The 22,230-nt window shown below is 39.2% G+C and overlaps 1 protein-coding gene and 1 long non-coding RNA gene across 2 annotated transcripts; both read right to left on the bottom strand.

The window, feature by feature from the left end:
• Positions 1-277: 277 nt before the first annotated feature.
• On the bottom strand, positions 278-5,020 carry LOC116246926 (uncharacterized). The gene is made up of 3 exons (XM_031618847.2): positions 4,695-5,020; positions 4,292-4,413; positions 278-1,036 (listed from the first exon to the last, which is right to left on the bottom strand). Exons 2-3 carry the CDS (start codon positions 4,397-4,399, stop codon positions 584-586), a joined length of 561 nt encoding a protein of 186 aa, XP_031474707.1. The 5' UTR covers positions 4,400-4,413; positions 4,695-5,020; the 3' UTR covers positions 278-583.
• A 14,902-nt stretch (positions 5,021-19,922) lies between these two features.
• On the bottom strand, positions 19,923-21,976 carry LOC116248408 (uncharacterized). Its single transcript, XR_004171019.1, has 2 exons — positions 21,553-21,976; positions 19,923-20,434 (listed from the first exon to the last, which is right to left on the bottom strand). It is a non-coding gene; the product is annotated as an uncharacterized LOC116248408 (long non-coding RNA).
• Positions 21,977-22,230: the final 254 nt, after the last annotated feature.

Here is a 22,230-nt window from a genome sequence, read left to right as displayed (position 1 = left end):
TGTTGAACAAAGGTTCAGAAATCTTAACACGTAAAACGGTCCAAAAAGCATGGAAGTTACTTAGAAATTGATTACCCTCTATAAGCAACCTTTTGTTCCATGTAAATCCAATCCAAAGTACCAATCAAGCAGATCCTAGTTTGAATATATACTTACATCTTGACCAGGGTAGACGCTGATCGAAAGCATGTACCATGCACACGAAAGGCACCAATCAGGGGTTGGCGTGTGCACGCGAAATCGTCGACATGATAAGCCATTTCTTATGGGACGCTCATGCTTCAAAGAGGCCCACAGCGGCATCGGCCTCCAAAACTTAAAAGCACAACTTTTCCTCTACAATGTCGAAAAGACGCATGAAACAGCCATATTAATGAAAGAAAAGTAACAAGTTAGTCCAATAACTATAGAGCTTCTTCCTTGTGCACCAATAAACAGTGGCCTGTTTGACCTTTTCCTCTTCGGATAATGAAAACACGTTTCCTACTTTCAGTCCCAATCGATATATGAACACAAGCCACCATTTCCAAAAAACGACATTCAGAATGCATGAGGAGCACTAAACTGCTAGACAATTCTCAAATTAGTTGGGATAAACCTTGACATCAATTCCACTGTCGATGAGGGACTGGACAACAGCTCGTATCTTACCTTCAAACTTGTCGCGGTCCCTAGGTGTGTATGAAGCGGTATAGACGTCAGCCTCCCTTGCTCTATCAGCCAAGATTCGACCCACTGCCATGCAAGCGGGTATATCACATCGGGACTTGAGAATTGCCTTGATGTCTTTCGAGTTTGTACCAGCAACCGCAACTTGTTTGCTGGTCACCCTATGGGTAAGCGATGCAGAAACAAAGCGCTTGGATATGAACACGTCAAGTGTGAAGGGTTCCATATATGCTATCGTACGCTGCTTGAACGAGACATGCTTGTGGGGGTTCTTTGATTTCTTCTCCTTCTTGTAAGTGTAAGGCCGCCCATTATCATCGTCTACAAAATCCTCTACTCCAAAGAAGCTCCTTGGCGAAAGAAGAACCTGCAAACCACAGCGAGACTCGCTATACTTACCATAACAACATTAGAATGCAAAATGCCATTCACTTCACAACTTTACCATCATTACCATGCCTGCTGAATGACTTTTCTAGGACATACAAGCTGAAGAGAACAGTATCCCCCCTCATGGTTTCAAATGTGAAATGTTGAAAACTAGATGCAATAGGCAGATAAGGTTGACAATCTAAAAGCTCTTGGTAACCTTAAATATTAAATTATCTAGCATCCAAACCGGTTACTGTATATCATCTTTGTAGGAAGTCATCCTCAAGCTGATAATCCACAATGCACAAACAGAACATATCAGACTTCTTTAAGGAAATCTACATGTTTTTGTATGCTCCCTTTGTTGCATACAATTGCTCCATAATATTTACAGGATTAAACATCGTGTAAGATTTCAAGTTACCATTGGCTTCCTCAAATTGGGCTGATGAACCACAAAACATAAAAATTGTTTAACAAAATATGGGTAACCAAACCACAGGTTTATACGCTGAAGAGTTTGCTTTACTGCAGCAGAACTTATATGCAGCCTTGGCTGCATGGCATACTGAAGCTATAAAACCATAACACATTTCTCTCTCTCTCTCTCTCTCTCTCTATATATATATATATATATATATATATATATATATATATATATATATATATATATATATATATACATATATACTTTTTAACAATAAGATTATGATGACTCAGGTGGAGCCCTAGGGCAGGAATGAGAACCAGAGCAATGACTTGAGATTCAAAACACAACTTATGTTGATAAGATAGGCAGCAAAAGGTTAGATTAAAATATGTGGGTAGATATCAAAGTTTAGGCAACACAATATAGGCGATTTTCTCAAGAGCATGAAAAGAAAGGGAAAACAAAGGAAAATGGGAAATGGGAAAAAATTCACAGCTATTTTGCAAAGAAATTAGAAATGTCAAAATGAAAAAAGTGTAATGTTACTGTGTTCTTCCCCATGTTTTCAGGAAAAAAAATTATATCTTTAATTTGTTTGAGCTCTCATTAAACATAACAAGAAAATTAGAAGAAACTCATTTTCTTTTTTAATTACATTGTACGTTTTTTAAGTTTTCTGAACTCCAAAGGTTTTCCCCAAAAAAATTCTGATTAATACCAGAAGCAAAACTTCACTCATATAAAACGATAGTTATGACAATGTCTTAAATCTGAAAGGGGAGTACTATCGCACAACCAAAACCAGATCACATTGCACAAATATATTCAGACAGATGTTTGATCAGAAACCAAATGCCATAACTGAAATGAAGAAATATATATCATAAAACCATATAACTGTGAAGAATCCGAATGGTTCAAAGCTAAATACTCAACAAAAAAGTGCTGTGTTGTGCTAATACATGTGATTGCCTAAAACAATTTGTATATCGAGTTGCGGATAGGGTTTATTAACTGTATTGGAAAATAGACCTGGTTGAACGTGCAGTTAAAAGCAAACCACGAACTGCAAATACAGCCTCCTCAGCAGTCTCATAGAAAAAAGAAAGCAGCAACTGACACATGAGCCCATAAAAATAGATATTCTCCAAGATCAATAAATAAGTCTATGCCAAAAAAACATTTTCAAACATATTTTAATGCTGTTCCATTGCTTAAGGGGCAGGAAACATTTAGTCTTAAAAAGGTAACTGAATGCCTGAGAGGTTCCCTTTCTAATTTTTCTCTCAGATTCACTTTTGCTTTGAGGAGGCACTCTGCAAAAAAAAACACTGCACCGGCAGGGACATGCCACGAAACAAACAGAAAAAAATGATATACGGAAAATGGTCAGGCACAAAGACATGCTAAAACATTTACTGTCCCACGTCAATTTTGCAATTAGTTTTAAGTAAATATGTTATCCTCCCTTTCCCCCACACTGAAAGTATTTGAACTCAATCTTCACTTTGAAGAAGTTTAGTGCCTTCCCATCTATCCGGAAACAAATGGAGCCTTAAGGCATTTTCTCCGAGTTTATGCATAATACCATAAATAAAACTGTTATTCTAGGACGGAAAGTGTTCAAGTTTTCAAATTAAACCACCAAAACATCAAACAGAAATCCTAATGGTTCAAAACATTCTTCTCTAAGCCATAAACAATAAAATATCAATTGGGACAAGTATAATTCACAAGCTAAAACAGTTATGACTTTGCTATACCTCTAAGCAATCTGGCAATGGAGGTTTCACTAAGAACCTTTATTACTTTCTCGTTAGACTTCTTCATAGTTCCCACCCTCAAATTCCGTATCATTCCAAACTTCATCCTTAATTATTTTTCTGCTGCATTTTTAATCTAGTATTTAGTCTAAGAGATCTCCAGATGCCTTCTTCCATAATCACAATTAGACCTAGCCAAAATTTTTGCATAAGGTTTTCTTGTTATTGACCTAATTAGAAGTACACAACTTGAGTGCTTCAGATACTTCTGCTACGCAAAGTAATCCTTCAGCAGAGAGGTTTCCAGTTTCTGCATAATAATTTGTTAAAACATTTGAAGACCATTCTAGTTTCTCATCTGGAATCACATCTATCTGTTATGACAAACACTAACGGTTCAGAGTATTGCAGTTTTTTTTTCCCAAAACAGAAGTTTGCAAGAATACTGTTTAACAATCAACATAGGGTTTATCAAGCATTATTTCCATTCACTTGCACTATTTTTCTATGTTATTTATTTGCTCCATAGTTTCATTTGATTGACAAATTGACGTTTGCACAGTTGCTCATAATAATGTACACTATAGAACTTATCTTAAGCATGTGTTAGAGAATCCCTTATCCTTTATAACAATGTTATGCATCAACTTATTTCGAGTTTTTCATAACAAGTAACAACGATTGCCTGGATTGCAGTGAGTAGGTCCCACCTGTATCACGTTCCAGAACTCTAGTGGCCAAAATATCATGAGCTAAGAACGTTTTGTTCTCGGAAATCCTAGGAGTTTCTCTTTATAACATGATCCAAAAAGGGTGCTTAAGCAGCCAGCCGGCACTCTGAGAACTGTTTCTTAATGGAAAACTATGTAAGAGAGAAAGATTTCATCGATTCAGTGAAATTAAAAGAACTCGCGGGAATCTGTCTTTCCAAACTCTTCTCAGTAAATAGTAGATGGGAGAAGAGAGAGGAAAGAATAAATTGGATAGTCCATTTACCAATCAACGAAGTGTATTGCACCCAAGCAAGGAAATTTGAATTTGGAGATAGAACTGATACCTGCCCTTCATGGAAGCCTCTTCTGGCATAAGACAAAGAATAGATTACTCCTTCTCTGGAGGAAAGATGCCCACCACTCCATATGCTTCTGACAGCATTTCTAATCATTATAGTCTATATGCCTGGAACACCAGATCAATGTCAATTACAATATAAGAGAGCAGAAGCCTCTTGTGAAAAGTATGTGAGCTAAAGAGTTCCGCGATACGATAAGACCATATATGCATAACAAACAACACGGTCGGCAGCCGTCTTTACGACTACCAAATGTAAGATATAATTGCCCTATCAATAGCAAAAATATCACAAGAGGGGATGATTGGAAATTTGGAATCACCAGACTGAAGAACAACGGTAGCAGAACCGATCAATTAGGAGAAGAGATATGACGGGTCGGACTTACCAACGATGAACTTCTAGGAGATTATTGCTTGTCGAAGTTTCCACCGAAAGTTGATAATGGGTATAGCAGCACCACGGCAACTGCCCTTGCAGCAGCATAAACCACCTTCTGCCTGGAGCATGGGTTCGGAGAAGAATCAGGGGAAAGAGACGTGGGGTTTCCGAAAGGCGTCGTCAAAGATTATAACGGATTCCATCGGTCACTGACAAGAATACGTGAGGTGAGCGACTCCGTTCACCGCTCAATGAAGGCTTGAAAATCACAGAAGGAAAGAGAGAAGCGGAGGGAGATGCAGGAAAAAGGAGAAGTATCAGCGGCAACCGCAACGAGAAGTCCCTTTTATGGGTTTGGAGTCGGCTTTTTCCCTTTTCTTTTTCCTCTCACTTAATCGTTTAATTGTTTTTTTTTTCCCAACCATTGTTCATCAAATCTACTGTAAAATTGGTGAAATTCATGAGAATAATCGATTTATATTTATTTTTAAGTTTGTTTGGTTTATATACTTTACAAATTTTTTGCACGTTAAATTGTCCTTCCTTTTGTTTTATGGCGCAGCGGACTCAGGTTGGAAACTCCAAAAAACGATCTCAGTGAAGTTTTGAATCTGAATTGCATAACCATCTAACCAATAGTAACAATGAATATCACCTGTAATGCGGTCTGGTTAAGTTTTGCATACTTACATCCAATTCAACTTTGAGATTCAAGCTTTAATGGGTCTGTTTGGAATGTTTGAATGACATTTCAAAACTCGATTTACTTCAATTCGACGTCCAGATTTGCACCAAAATCAGTTCGTGCAAAACTGAGTTCCATGGACGGCTTTCAAAAGGGGCCAACTTCTTTACAAATGCCGGATGGGATTCAGATGCCTCAAGTCTAGCATCGAAGTCGGAAATGCCGGATGGGATTCAGATGCATCAAGTCTAGCATCGAAGTCGGATTTCGGATGGTACTTTGTTAGAGTTTTATTAAATGCATTTGGATACAACATGGGTTCTTCACTGGATTTCAGTTCGAAATACTTAACCATCTTAGTAACCGGACTTCATGAAGGATACATGTCTGATCTTCCCTGTATCCTATGTGTATACTATTTTGCTTTAGTCAAACAACCTATATAGATCAGAATTCATGTTCAAAATTGAGAGGGACTCTAGCATAAAATTCATGTTTTCTAGAAAAATACAACCCATTATGACAATTGCGATTATTGTTTTATAGGTGTTTCTAAATTTCAATACAGTTAGTTACGTTGATTGAGGGGTGGAACCAGAAATTTTTTTCAACAAGACATTTAATATGTGGTTAACAATTTTTCTATTGACCTCTATATAATTGACAACAAGTTCACCTAAGTTTCAAATTAGTATAACATTTAAAAGAGTGGGTTCGTGGAGCATAAGCCCCACGGAGACCACACCTCCCTCTACACCTGCGTCGATTATAATAACCTAAGTGGAACACAGCAGCTGCTTTTAATTATATACATATGTAAATATGAAGACAATGTTTTGCTCACCAAACACTTGCTTGGAAGAGATACAATAACATGTATTGGTCCGATTCCGCTGACGTCCCATTCCTTAGCCGATATTCATTAAAAATTTATAAAAAGTATACAATGCAAGATTTTGCTCAACTGTTTATCGGGGCTGACACAGGCTGGTGCATATTGGAAATTTTGGAGATGACAAACATTGAGTGGTGTAGACTCGTGGAAAAAGTTCCAACACAACATATTCTAAGTGCATTGCTTTCTTTTTCCACTCATGCTCCAACTAAATTCCACTAGGTTGGCTGCATGGGCATCTTGGCCTGTTCGGGCCAGGTCCACAACATTTTCTTACTGCCAAATCATTGAGTTGCCTGCATGAGAAAATCCACCACCTCCCTTAAAACTTATGTACAATGTCTACATCAAATGATTGAGAGCCCTTCAGCTCCGACAAAAAAAAAAAAAAAAAATCGTATCTCCCCCTCTAAGCTCAAGGATAAGTGGTTGATATTTATAGCACTACTAAATAGACGGAATTGAAGTAAACTTGAGTTCTGCATTTTCATTATTTTAACAAAATGCACACTTTATAAATGTATAATTTGGATTATCATTATCTCTCAAATTTCCAATCTGTAGCGAAGATGAGGGAAAGGGGAGAGCGTTTTCACATGTAATAATGAACTAAAAATGCAAGAACGACAAAATCACGTTGCGGTTTATTCATATCTCTAGCAGAAAATATAAATCTTTAGCGAATATCATGAATTTGAAACACCATGATTTAAGATTCTAAATTGCCATATCATCCCCCTATGAGATTATATAAAAGTAACAAAAATGAATTGAGAGGCTTCCAATATTTATGGAATAATAAAAACGTGTTCATGCTTTTAATTAAAAATTTTTTAACATATTAATGACCCGTATTTTTGTTAATATATTGAATCAGTTAACCCTAACCAAAATCGAGCTAAAGCTTTTATTTTTTCCTTTTTTTTCTGTGGGGTTTTGTCCACCACGCATATATTTCGACGTTTAAGATATTTATAAAGCGCGATATTTTCCACCCCGCTTTGAAAATGCCGATAACGAGACTTGCGAAATGCGTAGCCTATGGTTGTTAGTCGTGCCATCCCCAGTTTCCCGCCACCAGAAGATCGACTCCCGCGTTATCTCTCCGCTCAAATCCATGATTGCCTTCTACCCTACACCCAAAAGTTATCGCTTCCCAACGATCTGGCTTCAATTCTTTCCGCGTCCACGGTCCACCGCTGGTTGTGGAAGTCATTCTTCCTCGGTGATTGTTGTTCATCTTTCGATAGAGATCATGTTCTTCATTATTCTCATCGTTCTCGTCATCTTTCTTTTTTCATCATTACTGCCTCTTTAATATGCTCCGTGTTTCTTCTTGTTCAGTTGCAGCAATTGCATATGCAGAAGCCGTCGTCCATCGGTCGCAAGTTTAGGCGCTGATTTAATGATCGGTGAGTTTCTTTACGCTTTCGTTTGTTGCAGAAGTTGATGTGATATTGCCTGATAGCATGTCCAATTTATTTTCATGTCGTTTTCTCCTTCTGTTGTGGGTTTTATTCATCACCCCCACCCTCCCCTCATCAATCGGCGATTTAAATAGTTCGATGAGCTGACGCACGTTGGAGGTTCTCTCTCTTTCCGTTTTATCTCTTGTTTAGAATTGCATGTGAATCGTTCATCGATTGGTAAGTGTTCAGTTGGTTTTGGGGTTTTCCATTTCAGGATGGTTTATTTTGACATAAGCTAAGCTATTGGTTATCTGCGCTCAAGAGAATGGTAAGTTGTGGCGCTAGCACGGACGGATTTTAATGCCTGCCTGCTAGGCAGTAGTAAAAATTGATGCTAATATTCAAGTTGGAATTCTGATATCTGCAATACTCGATAGGGAAGAATTTCAAGTGTGTTTGCATCCGTAAGTGTTTGAAACATTATATGTATGCATACACAAAACTTTTGACTCTTAGGTATTTGCACGATGAAACCCATAGCGATTGGATGCAACTCGCTTGTTAATGAACGTTTGGATTTTTAAAATTTAAAGCATCATTCACTAATAGTCGGGGGGAACAAAGATGTAGTTGGATGATAAAGGCACGTTATTGGATGACGGGCAAAGTGAAAATCTTATTTCTGGGCAAAATTTTAGTTGCTAGCTAGAATTTTGTTCCTTCGATGGGTTTATATGCCATAGCTCTTCCCGAGGGAATCGCAATCAGAGAGAAATAGAGGAAAGAATCCTCAAGGAGCTTTTATCTTTCCAAGTTACGATTTTTTCGTGCGAACTAGACACCCGTAGTGTAATTCTTTACAATCTCATATTCCCATCGGTACTTAAATTTTGTTGATCTTATGTGTGTTTAATACTGAATGAGTTGGATTGCATCCAGATGGCCTGCATAAGACGAATGCATGCGTGGTTCTATTCATTGGTATTTGCAAGCTACTTACATGCCCCGCAGGAGATTTTCTTACTGAGCATATAAATCAGACTAAGCAGTGTATGTGTCGTGTGTGACGAAACTCCGTCTTTGTTAACATAGATGGATAATCCGACTAAGAATTTGTATACTGAATCCCCAAGCATTGTATGTAAATTTCAATGCCGCGTGGGTATGGTTGGTTAAACATCTTGCGAATTGCCATACGTCGTTCATTGCTTTGGCATGCTATATAGATGTTCATAGTCTTCCACAGGCTTGGGTCATTTTATGTCAATTGAGGCTTCCTAAGTATCATCCATATTTGAATGACAGATGGTTTCAGTTGCCATCCGTTGAGCTGGTCATTGATTTCTATAAGTGGGTTTAACTAATTACACATTTATATACCACTCCTTTAAGTTCTATGGAGATGAAAACCTTTTCCAGTAGAGGAGACAAGAAAAGGCAAGGGATGCTCATTTCGCAATTGAAAAAGAGGGATAGGTGCAGGGGAATACAATAATGGCAAATGGCATAGACAATCGGGAAAACCTCGCAATTCTTCATGTATTCGGAGTATTTTTTTTCTTATCATTATCAAGGCCTAGTTAATGAATGTGACTCGTCAACCCGATCTATTTTACAGAATCTAGGTGATTGACAAGTCTCAATTCCCTATACCCATCACTCATCAGGAAAGGGGATTCTATTAATGACATCTCTCATGTGCCCCAGGATGCCAACAGCAAACCACGCTACCCCGTAGTGTGGTAGTGTGGTAGTACTAATCACAGGATTTTATTGTTTTCTTGTCAGCCTCTAATCCTTCTTGTAAGTTCAATTTTTAAGGGGCTTAATCTTCTTTCTACGTGAACCTCAAATATCTTACTGTTATGGATGCGGGCATGACATACAGACATAAAAATGGTTGAACATGTATTAATTTTAGATAGAAAATATGTAGATAAAACAACTCGTATCTATGTTGGTAGCTTCATGTGTACAGGGAACAGCTTTTGATGCTTGAACGTTGGTGGCTTCATTTTGCACTATCAAGTAGATAAAACAACTCGTATCTATGTTGGTAGCTTCATGTGTACAGGGAACAGCTTTTGATGCTTGAACGTTGGTGGCTTCATTTTGCACTATCAAGTAATTTACCTATATGAGCATAGGAGTTCCTGATCCCTACCTAAGTGGCATAATTTGGCCATAAATATTCTCTTTGCTTAGAAAAAAAAAAAAAAAAAAATCCTTCAGTGTCACCTTGAAGTTTATTACCACTGGCCAATTTGTTTAGCTTGTTAGTGTCTTTACATTTTGCAGAAGTATCCTTCTTTTGATCCGGTACTTAATGGTGGTGACCGGAACAGGGGTTCAGCAACTATGATATATCGTTCTTCATGCAAATATGGAACTCTAGAGATTTTGACATTTCATTCCCCTCTGATGACTTGGACCAACTATAAAACTCATGCATGAAGACTTTCACAGCCTTTAAGTGGTCTTATTTCTAATATATATCGAACAACCATAATTCGTTGGATGTTAGAGGTATCTTTGTTCCAAAAATTAATTACACGTCTCCATGGCAGGTTGATGTTAAGTACTCATTTTCTCATGTATTGAGTGTTTGAGGTTTGTCTTGGACAGCTTGTGGAAATAATCGCTAGCTGAAATGGCAGACATTTTTTCCATTCCTTTAGCTGGTCTGATAGACACCATTTCAATTTTTCATCACAATATGAGTGGCATCTCGGACCTCACGCACAATGCCATGGCCTAATCCATGTACCTGCTATTTACAATCTCACGTTGTGCCTATCTGCTTGCACACCATGTTACCCTGATATGTTTAGGAAAATGCCGACTAAAGATCTATAAAGTTGAGGGAGAAATGGTAAGCCAACTAGTGATGCGGTTGGTCTGTTGAAAAATCAAAAGCTTGAGGTGAGCTGAGAAAGGTCACGGCAACTTTGCTCCAGACACTGATATGATAGCCAAAATTTTCGACTTCATAGTCAGGCAATCACTTCTCGGGGTATACTTTCGAACAGTTGGTTCCTTGATCTGTTCATGCACTTGGCTTTTAGGGCTTTGTCAACATTGTTGAGCCAGTGTTACAGGCCTGTTAATTTTTCTGGTTAGGGCTTGTGGTCTTAGGAACGTTGGCATCCACGTATCTAGCATAAGCCACCGTCATGGAAAGTTAATGTTGGGAAGTTCCTCATCTATCTGACCAGGAAACATAGAAAGATAATAAGGCGGCTGAAGTCTGCTTCTATTTGTTAACAACTTTACATGGGGAATTGCATGAATTAATGTTGAATTTTCACTTTCATGCATTTGAAATTCAATGTTGATAATGAAAAATATGATAAAGACTTTTTTTCCCCACTCCTCTTGACTCCTTTCAGAGCCACTTAAGAATGTTGTCCCGTTTCACTATTTGCCGTTGAAACAGGTGCAAACGCACTGTTTAGCTCCCTGCTTTTGCTAGCGGACACGCCTATTTGCCTTTCCGGTTTAACTTTTGAAACGTCACCGTCTTTTGCTATTACTACGTCGCCGTCTTTTGCTATTACTATACCTTGAAAAATGCTGTGCTGTTTTCATGTTTTGGCCTCGAATTAGATCTTAGCGCATGGTGTCGTTCCTTTCTTCATAAAAAAAAAAAAAAAAAAAAAAAAATCTCTACTTTAATTTGCTTTCTTCTCTATGGTTCCCAGGTCTTCTCCTATGTGCTGAAGTATTTGGTTGGATTCTTTTTCACTAGCTACAACAACGCCTTTGTCCACTCTTGTGCCTCGGTGTCCTGTCCATCCAGCCAATGTTTGCCCCATTTACCTTGCTGCTATTGAAACCCGCTCCCACCTTTTCACTTGCTGCGCTCCTCTCCCCGCATCATTGACCTTATCACACCTCTCTTGGGTGCTCTTCTTTCAACCTTCCCCCTCCATCCTTAGCCTTCGGTTTTTCTCTAATGCTCGTGCCTCATTAGTTGTGAAGGGCAGATTTAGGAGGAACACAGTAATAAAGTTGTTAGAGATCTCCGCTTGTTCGCAACCGAGCCACGTGCACCTTGCCTTGCGAATTAGTTTCCGACTGCTTCCTAATCCTGCCGCTCCACAGTTACCACATTCAAGCTTTTTGATTTCCTCTCTTGTGGTCGTCCTTATCCGGCCCTGATCTGGACGGGTAAAGATTGCCTTTCACAAATGTAACCAGTTTTAATTTGAGCCAGATAGAGGTGACTGTCTCCAGTAAATGCCACTTAAGTGCTTAGTAGTCGGGGCCTCAATGGTGAATACTCTTTCAAATATGAATGAGGAAAACTCTGTACTATATCTGAATTTGAATTCATTAATTCTAACCCGATCATAATCCAATTTTCAGATTCACATCCGAATCCAAGTCCAACTTTTAAACTGAATTCAAACCGTATGATGAACATTGAATGTAAGATACATATTTAAAACTATATCCGATCTGATTTTGAATCCAAATCTGATTTGATATTTAGTTAAAATTTCTTTCAATCCGATCAGATATTAGATGTCATTTCTGAAGTCGGAATTCAATCCGATTTTTTAAGCAATTAATAGTGGATATCAGATTTAACTCGGATTTGTTGACCTCCAAACTTAGCAGCGGGACACTTCTTATCACATGTAGTATGAATTTACCATCAATTTTTGTAGGACGGATTTCCAGAGATGAAGTCGCTTGGTCGGACTCGGATTCCCACTTTCTCAGAGTATTTAGATATAGCGGAACAAATGCGACATCTTTTTCATATTGTAAAGGGGAGAAAAAGCTTGATCATTGTGGTTGGTGAATTGAAGGGTCACAGTCTCCAGGAATAAATAACAAATGCCCCTCCAAATTATTCATCTCTGACACGTTTACTTTTAAAGTATGAGAGTATTGCAAATACACGTTCGAAGAGGCGGATAGATCTACTGTTTTACAAGTCAAGGTGTATAGACAGTTCTATCATATTTTATCCTGCCACAGCAATCTAGAGAAGGTATATGTGTAGAAAAATCGAAATGAAGCATGGTGATGGTGGAGGGCGAGAAAGGAAGGGGTGTGCAATAAATTCACCAACAGGTGTTTCCAAGGCTAAAACGGGACAGAATGGAGAATGGGTGGAAAGAAGCGGGAAAAGGAGCAAGAAAAAGAAAATGGATAAATATATGGGTTTGTGTGCCTTTGTTGTATAATTATCCATCGCCAAACGGTGGTTAAATTTTTAGTGGTCGGGACAAAACTGCTAGTTTCAGAAGAAAGCAGAACTTCAGGCGTTCATCGTCACTGGCATTTCACAGATTAGGTGGTTGCTTGCAAATAGCGACCGGCAAGAAGAGCGCGTGCTCATTTAAATGTTCCAAATTAGGTGCAGGCAAAAGCTTAGAATCTTTAATGCCTTGTCAATTATGCGAATGGGGAAAGCAAATACTATAGAGGCCAAGATTGATAAGAATATCATCGGTGGACATGCATATGCCCCACTTGAGGAACAAGTTCCTTCTCGAAATGCTTAAGAATATAGTTGTCTCGAAATGTCCCTATCACTCATGAAATAATAATCTCTGTATTAGCACACTCGGTAACCACCCGTGACTTCTAGTGTCCTTTTGAGAGAGGAAGAGAAAGATATTTTGGAATGGAGCCTCTTGTTTCAATCCTAAGCAGAACATAGCTGTTGGGTTTTTCTATCAAATTGAACACACACACACATACATAGGAGAATTCTATACTGCCACATGGAAAATGTTGTTAAATGGTTAAAAATTTAAAATGTGTTACTAAAAGCATTACGAATCATTGTAAAAACACCTTGAACTGTTGTTGCATCATAAATCATCGCTAATACTCATGTGACAGGATTTTTTAGTGATATATTTTCTATTTTAATCATCGGCATATGAAGAGATGCTTCAGATGTATCGAGTTTGAAAAGCTCGAGCTTTTTCTGTTGATTTTTAGCACAATTTGAACCTTCGGTCTCCACATCTTAACTCTACTGAATATAAACAAAATAGTACACAACAACACTCTCAGCCATGTTGCCTTAAGGCCTAACATTGGGTACCAACAATTGAAAATAAAAGTTTTTATGTTTTTTCCATGGGTCTGTGTAACACAAGAAAATGTTTCCTGCAAATTGTTTTGAGAGCTCTCTCTCTCCCCTCTCACTTTTACATATAAAAGAGAGAACATAGAAAAATAGTACAGTTGCTGGTTGAATGGCCAAAGAGCACGCATGAGTGAGGTTGAAGACGCACTCATCGTTCACCAATTGCCACACTTGGCAGGACATCCAAAAGCCAGAGGGTAGCCCATGCCTGCCCAGGCTTTGTCGATTCATTGGCTTGCTTTCCCACTAGTAGCAGGGGGAAGCATCTACTGCTGCACCATTCTTATATTTGTACGGGTCCCATCCCATTTTATGCTTTCTTTTTCATTTTACTTCCTGAAAACGCTCGCGGACCCGATTGGCCTGCCTGCCGCTTGCAAAAATAAAAACGAAAGGCAGAGCACCAATGCCTCATTTGGTATTGGCACTCAGCGCACCGTCCAGACCGTATATGATTCGTCTTTGGCACTAAGAGCAGTGGGGAAATATTAAAAATGCGGTATCATGCTCTGCACTTACTGCCTTTGCTGAGTCATGGCTACCAAGTTGCCCTCGTCTTTATTGCCACAACCTAGAGGGCATTGTGGGGTGAGGTCATCAGCTTTATGTTTCCTGCTCTTCAACTCATACATATAGTAAAACGTGGAAATAACACTTTCATGAAATAACACTTTCATGTTACTGGAACCAACTATGGCATCCATGGGTAGCTGTCATTGCTTGCGCCATCTTATGTGACCAAACACTTCCACATCTCGCTGTTCCAACTAAAGGAGAAGAGATTGTCCCACGAGGGACCCCATTTTTGCAGGTCAAGTTAGAAGAGAATCCAAGTTAGAGTTATCTCTTGCCCGGAGGCAGCGGGGCCACGTTCTTCTCGGTTTGAATTATTTGTGGCGTGGGGCTCTCTCTATTACCATCCCATCATCCGTTCATGCTAGGCAACTGCGTTTCTTATTTTTAAGCATTCCTTAATTTAGCGTAGAGATTCCACCCCAGGGGGGGATCCGGATCTTGCTATTACGTTTTAAGTTTTTAAGGCTGGGTGGTAGGTCGCAGGGTAATCTTTGGGCTTGGGTCACAATTTGGCCGTGATGCCCATAGCCCACAGCAACTCAGGTCTTGCCTGTTGGCTTAATGGATTTGTTGGGGCCGGTCACAAGCTTTCGATGGGTACTCGAGTCAAAGTCGATTTAGAAAAAGTGAACTACTAAGAAACTTAACTCCTTGCTGTATCCCTTCCTTTCTTTTGCTTCTTCTTCATTTTTGTTTTATTATCTCATTTCTACGAACATTAGTTTTAGGGTTGGGAATAGCCAGGCTCTCGATTTCTGGTCCGAAGCCCGCCTCCTTAGCCACAAGTTGACTTGTAGACCCACAAGGACTCGGGTGTCGCTCGGTTCGTTTGTTTTATGTGGTTGGAGGGCATGTTCTATAAAGTCATGTCAGCGCCTTTACAGGTTGGTAAGGGGAGCATCCGGCCCTAATCAGTCCCAATGGCTTGATCAATGATTATGCAAGTTCTAATAAAATGGCATAAACCGCGCTACAGGTTAAAAATGACTTGGCAGAAGTCTTATTATCACCACCACCTGTTCTCTTTGGATAAAAATGGTTGATTATTTGAAAAACTTTTGTAGGATAACAAAAAAGTTTATCATGTGAGTATGAAAATGAGAAACTTTTTAGCATGACTACTTTATCAAAAGGAATGGAAAACCTTTCTTTATGTGACGTGTTGAATTGTTGAAGATAAATATACTGGAAAAGGAAAAACCATTTTTTGGTCCTGAAGGAATCTCTGTCTTGCCCTGCTTCCCAGCTCCTTATTGCTCTACGGTAGTCGCTCTGCCAGCACACCAGGCAGGCTATTTGCCTCTTCTCCCTCCAAGTTTCGAATGACATGATGTTTGTATGAGGATTATATTTATTTTTGAGACCAACTTCTTCGTTCAGGTGTTTCTTTCCTTTCAAAATCAAAATCATATGGTCCCCTTGCACCACCACGCGTCACTTACGAGTACTTAATTCTCATGACCTTTTCCCTTCGTCCGTAATTGAACAATATTTTGGATTTTCTACACCCATATTTCTTCTACGGCAGGTGGCTCAAGAAAAACTTCCTTGTTTCTTCATCAAAAAAAAAAACTCTTTCCCTTGTGATTGAAATACGGATTCCTCCCCTTCTGAACCAGCTGAAACCAAACTCTTGTGCGTTCTCTGCACGCCGACGCCTATTCTCTCCTCTTGGAGACCTCCTGCATCCATTCCCCAAACTTGTTCAGAATTGCCCGAGGATTCTTGCAATCTCGAGTATCCCTCCTTCAGCACTATGGTGTGTATCCGGTGCTCATCTGACACGTAAGTACCTTTCATAAAATTGAGTTGTTCCAGCAATGCGGATTCCCAACTAAAATGCCCTAATTGGATGATTGATGCCTCTTCCGTAGGGTTAAGGGAATCAATCAACTAGTGACAGAGACCCATCGCCCTCTTTTCTCTTTTTTGTTTCTGCCAAGCTTCCAATGTCCACACAGGGGCCGCAAACCAGCGCAGGGAAAAGGGGGAGGCGCTTCCTTCCAAGTTCCAAGACCTCCTAACCTGGATAAACATTTTATTTACGTCAAAAAAATGAGAATCGGCTACCAATAGAAAGCAAGAGGACAAACCAACTCAAAAGACTAGGAGGGGTTAGGAACTCCAGCACCTGGCACACTCTTAGGCAGCACAGCAGGGTTGGTAAATAAATACAATAGCCAAAAACTGGGGCAATGGATGCCCTTTTTTCAACCTAAGCCAGCCACTCTTTGTTGTTAACAATTAACATGTATTGGCGGTCCATAAAAGTTGTGAGAATCTGACTCAACACCTTGTTTTCCACCATACACACAACTTCATCGCTCCACCTAGTTCCTTCCTTGGACGAGAGATGAACCTGCGTTGTTATTATTTTCTTTTTTCTTTTTTTTTTGGTGAAAGCAGCTCCCTCCCCTCCTGCTGCTAGTTAAGCTCGATGCGACCAGTATACATGTCCGATTTTCTAAGATACGGGGCCATCTAATCTAATCGGGGTGACAATCCTCACCTTCAAGTCCTGAAGGTCATCAGTTGAATGGTCCACGCGTAAGATGTCGTTTGGCTGTAGAAACATTCTGTGAGTGAGTGTCTAATTTCTGCGAGTGTTTGTATAGATCTGCAAACACTCTGTTAATCCCGCAGATTCATGGAATGCTGCGGCCAAACTACCCTTAAATGAATTTCTGGAATCAACCTAATGGCCTTCTTCCCCATTTTTTCGATAAAAACGTGAGAAAGGCTGATCTCATCCCCTGTTGCAGCCGATGTCTCGATGGCGGAAATGTGGCTTCAGGAGGCGAGCTCCGTCTCCTGGTTGTTCCTTCTCCCCAGGTGATTAATGATCTTGAACATCTCTGGAAAGATACCTGTTGTCCAAGAAACAAAATTCTGCTTTTCGATCTTAGCCGAATAATTGGACAGGCAATGCACGGACATCCTTATCAGCCCGGCGAACGTCTCGGCCATGGCAGGCTCGTAGGCGTCACGGCGAGACTGAGGGGGGCTATGGTTGAAGGGAGATCTAGAGAGACTAGATGGAGGCAAGAGCGAAGAAGACCTCGCAAACCCCACCACAATAACTATTTGGCTCATCTTTTTGTATAAGCTTTTCAGCGGTTGATGATCATTTGACATTTTTTTTAAATAACAAGGGGTTGCCATCAATAGAAGAGCATGTTTGGTGAGAAGAGTGGAGAGGAGGAAGAATGGGGAGGGGGACCCATTTTGTCTGCTCCGCAAAGATAAGCATGACCATGCATATCTATGTCGACAACTTTCTACTTTTTTTAGCACTCACACTCACTGTTCCTTCCTTGTAGTTGGAAATTAATGGACGTACGGTTCCATCAAATCACTCATGCATCCACATGCTACGCCCACGTTCTGGTCGCTTGCTTGTTTGTGCTCCTTAACTAGCCTTTTTTTTTAAAAAAAAAAATTTCTTTTCTACTCTCCCGCGAAGAAAAACTCCCTGAATGTAATAACAATCAATGAAATGTTCGGTGAATAAGGAATTAAGAGACCAACATCTGAATTGTTTATAATGCTTTTATATATACATAAACAAGAAATTATTACCCTTTTTTCCGTTTTTGGTTAGGTATCATGTTATGTCCCATCTAAGAACATGATCGGTGATTTTTTTTTTCGGCCGGTCAACATGCTTTTCAGTGCTTATTAAGTAAGAAGTATGATTTGAATCAATGAGTTTAGCGAGTTGATGATGGTATAATAAAAGGTCCAAGGTTCAAGTAGAGCTCGAGAGAACCAAGCACTAGTTTAACGGCGAAGTCTTTTAGTTTGTTTCACCATCACGTTTTTATTGCAATCCGTGTTCATTCTTCACATCTTAGCAAATACAGCTGTGAAAAATTGATTAATCCAATACATATTTTCTTCTAATAACAAAGATATTTTTTGGGACTGATGGGGCATCACTACCCATGCGTATTTTTGGGCCTAAACAACAGGGGCTATTAATATATTATATATAGATTCCTTTTATTCCTTGTAAATTTTGATGTCATTGTACGGAGACAACAGTCCAATGTTTTTTTTATAAATAAACTGTATATTCATAAATAAAATATACTTTCAGGTCATTGCGTAGAAGTAATTGAAAAATTATTTTTCGGAGGGCTCACCTTTGCTTATTTTTCACGAAATCTTCAGTCGCATACAATTCTCTTGCCGTGAGGAGTCATTTTGTCCGTTTTTCACAATAAATTGATGATGTGTCAGCAAATAACTGATAACAGTAAATTTGGACTGTCTTTCGGTCAATCAATTCGCCATTCATAGCCTTCGCCAGAATCATTAACATTTCGGCTAAATTCTGGCGCCTGCGTTGGGTCGATGAAATGAAGGGAAGAGTAGCCGGCGCGGTTCGTCAGGTTGCTGAATTCCTTGACTTCATAAATTCATTGAATTGATTATGAATGGGGCTAAAATATTGTTATATATATTTAAAAACATTAAATGAAAATATACAATATTTATTGAAAACAGTAATAACTTCAAAAATGTTCAAAAGTGAAAATAAGTAGTATATGGCATCTGCCATCTTTGTAATGTATAGACCAAAAAGGGGATTGGTTTGCTGCCAATCTGACTTAAAATCTAGTAAAGAATTCGAATTCGATCGCGAAGTGGGGATACAGTTCGATAATGGAATTCGTATCTAACTAAAACTATTCCAGTTAGCTTTCCAAAAGTAAAGTAGCATGATATTGGAGTCCGGGCTCAATTCTAGTTACCAAACCAATTGGAGTACCTGGTCGAACCGTTTACAAACCATAGGCTCGTGGCCAGCCGCCGGTAACTAATCTGCTCGCCATGTAGCCTGCAATGATTGGCTGATGTGACAACACTGTGTCGTTTCCCAGATCCAGTCGAGCTAATCTATCCCGTACCCAAGTTCCTTACCCAACTTTTACTTTTTTTTTTTTTTTTTTTTTTTTTTTTGGAGAAAAGCAAGATTCTCTGTCCGTGACTGGGTGAGGATGAATCGAACCAGCGGAGGAATTAAGCTTGCCGAGTATGGCTGTTTCTTTTTGTTTTTTTCTTTCTGAAATGAAATCGAAGTAGACAGTAGGACTATGGTAGCCATCTAGCGTGTCCATTCAGTTCTGTTGATCTAAGGTCGATCGTTTTCGGACCTCAGATCCACACTTCCGTGGATTTGAGATTTATTATGCATTGAGATTTTTCCTCGAAGACTAGATTTTTATTCAATTTCAAATCTGAAATTCCTGACTATGGACGCTACCTGTATTATTTTATTTCATAAGCGTCTCTGCTCTCTACGCTTTGCATGTACGGAAATTCGCAAATGACAAGCTGAGCAGGATCCTAAATATGATCCATACGGATAAGATATCCGGTAAGCATACATGTCAATAAAAATTATATGTTTCAGAAATAGTCACTTTGTTGTAGAAATCCTTTCGATTGGCTAAACTAACAAAAGAAGGCTGCAGGATGAAGGAAAAAAAAAATTGGAACGTTGAAATCGTTCCACATTCATCTAATAACCCTGCTTCAAACACATGATATCAAGAAACATAAAAATGAAGCTGCACCATATATATATTATTCATCCAGTCATTTGTACAGTCCAGTAGTGTACTTGAAAAGAAGGTCCAAACAGTCATTAGTATAGTCCAGTAAATATATTGTTCACCATTTAACAGGTAGAGCATAAGATAACAAAAAAAAAAAACAAAACAGACAGACAGCCACACAAGTATAAACACAAAATGGACGATCTTTCATATAAAGCTTCTTCTGGCAATGCTCTTAAATCTTCTTCTCCTCCTTCTTGTTCATGTAGTCCTTGGAATGTGTCTACTACTTCAAAAGTAGTAAAAGACCTACAGACAGACTGAACCCTTGTAACGGTAAACTTGCAGTTGATATTGTCAAGCTCCCCGTGCTTTCATGCCGGTTCGTGCTTACTCAACCAAGAGTTGTACCAACATGTCCATTTGTGCTTCTTTCCAAATCATATTCTCACACCTTGATGAGGACTTGCCTTCTTCCTTTTGTTAGATATATGGAGAATATGCTGCTTAATATAAATTACATAAAAGATAAAAAAGAACAACAGAAGATCCAGATAAGATCTCGACCGAACAAATAAAGCATAGTTAGTTACAACCAAGAGCAAATAAACCATACAAGCAAGATAAAATACACCAGAGCATAGCATAAATTAGTTACCTTTTCTATTAGACAAATCGAGTTGAAAGAGCTCAAAAATCCCCCCCCCCCCCCCCCCCCGCCATTATACTAACTAATTAGGCTTGATTCCATAAATAAAAGTTACGACTCATCGACACACATGGATCTGTTCATGTCAGCTTTAGTATGCTGAGGTGATCAAACACCCTAGATCATGCCAGCTTCAGTATGCTGAGGTAATAGAAATAAAGAGAGAGAGGTTGGCAGCCCCTTAGAAAGGCTGCCGTCACCAATTTAATAGAAAATGGACAGTTTTTCAGCATTTATGTTGAAAGTGAAAGTGCTGAGCAGAAGACACATATTGGAAATAGAATACACAAAGGAACAACGACGAGTGAATGGAAAAACAATTGGTATATGGTTTTATTGCCTTAGCTTAGTTAATATACCACTAGTTCCTCATGTTCTTGCTTAGACCCAACTTAGTTCTCCTTGCATTTTTCCTAAGAAAACAGTTGCAGATAGAATCACTAGTCAGTCAAGAGAATATTATTTCACTCCAATAGGGAACTAAGGTTGGCTGTTTAACATGTTACTGGAAAATTTCATCTTCCACTCACGATCTACGATTAGCGCTTCAAACACACATAGTATCACCCTGTGCTCGCATAAGGATAAGGTCGTCCAAGCAAAGTAACCAATGTTTAAAAGAAAACTTCACAAAAAAAAAAAAAAAAGAAAAGCACAGGAGGGAGAGGAAAAGAAGCGTACAACCCGCCCAACTCATGATCGCAATCTTTTCACCCATCGACAAATCAAAACAAAGCATAAAGAACGGTTATTAAACAGACGCCCAAAATTCAAGATTACCTATACAACATATGCTTCGCACATACGCATAAAAAGCAGGAGAAGATCCACGCATTTTCGATCTAACCAAACCAGCTTCGATTGAACGGTTTTTAAGCAGACGCCCAAAAACAAAGGTTGAAGATGGATTACCTGGTACCACGAGTGATGGCTGCAACGAGGGAGCCTGTGCAATGAAAACGGCGACGAGGGAGGTTGGTTGGTGCAGGAAAACGGCGGCGAGGGAGGTTGCGCTGTGCAGCGGCCGGGCGAAGCAGCAAAGGAGAAGAGGGCGAAGACGAATGCACGAACTGGCATTTTTGTTTTCCATGGATTCCGGTCGCGGGATTACCATCCCTTGTTGGGTGCATCGTTTAATAATTTTAAAAATCGGGACAAGCATCCCACTTCTACAGTGGAATCCTCCCCACCCCCCGCCAAAAAACGCCATTAAAGAAAGAAGATGGTATCATTTTATTCCATGTGACCGCGTTTTGAAGGGATAATCATATGGACAGACTGCTTTTTGACGGTTGCAAGCAAAAAGATGTGTCGGGTATCAGAATAACATAGAAGATGCTAGAGCCGTTTCGAAGTTTAGTCTAGAATGTCCGCCTGAAATGTTGGGAGCACCAAATATGGGCTTAATGAATGGACTTGGCCAAAATTCTGCATGCCAATTCTTTCTTTTTTGTTTAGACATAAAAATCAATAGGCGCTAACATCTGACGTCAGCGTTTGAAAGATCGTTTCATAAATTGGATTTAGAAAACTATTTCTCTGAAAAAAGCACAAACTTAAAATATCTAACAATGAGGTTGAAAAATAAAA

The sequence above is a fragment of the Nymphaea colorata genome, chromosome 2 (assembly GCF_008831285.2).
Source record: "Nymphaea colorata isolate Beijing-Zhang1983 chromosome 2, ASM883128v2, whole genome shotgun sequence".
Lineage (NCBI taxonomy): Eukaryota > Viridiplantae > Streptophyta > Magnoliopsida > Nymphaeales > Nymphaeaceae > Nymphaea > Nymphaea colorata.
Note: the sequence above shows the minus strand (reverse complement) of the source record. Positions and strands in the feature narration are given on the sequence as shown.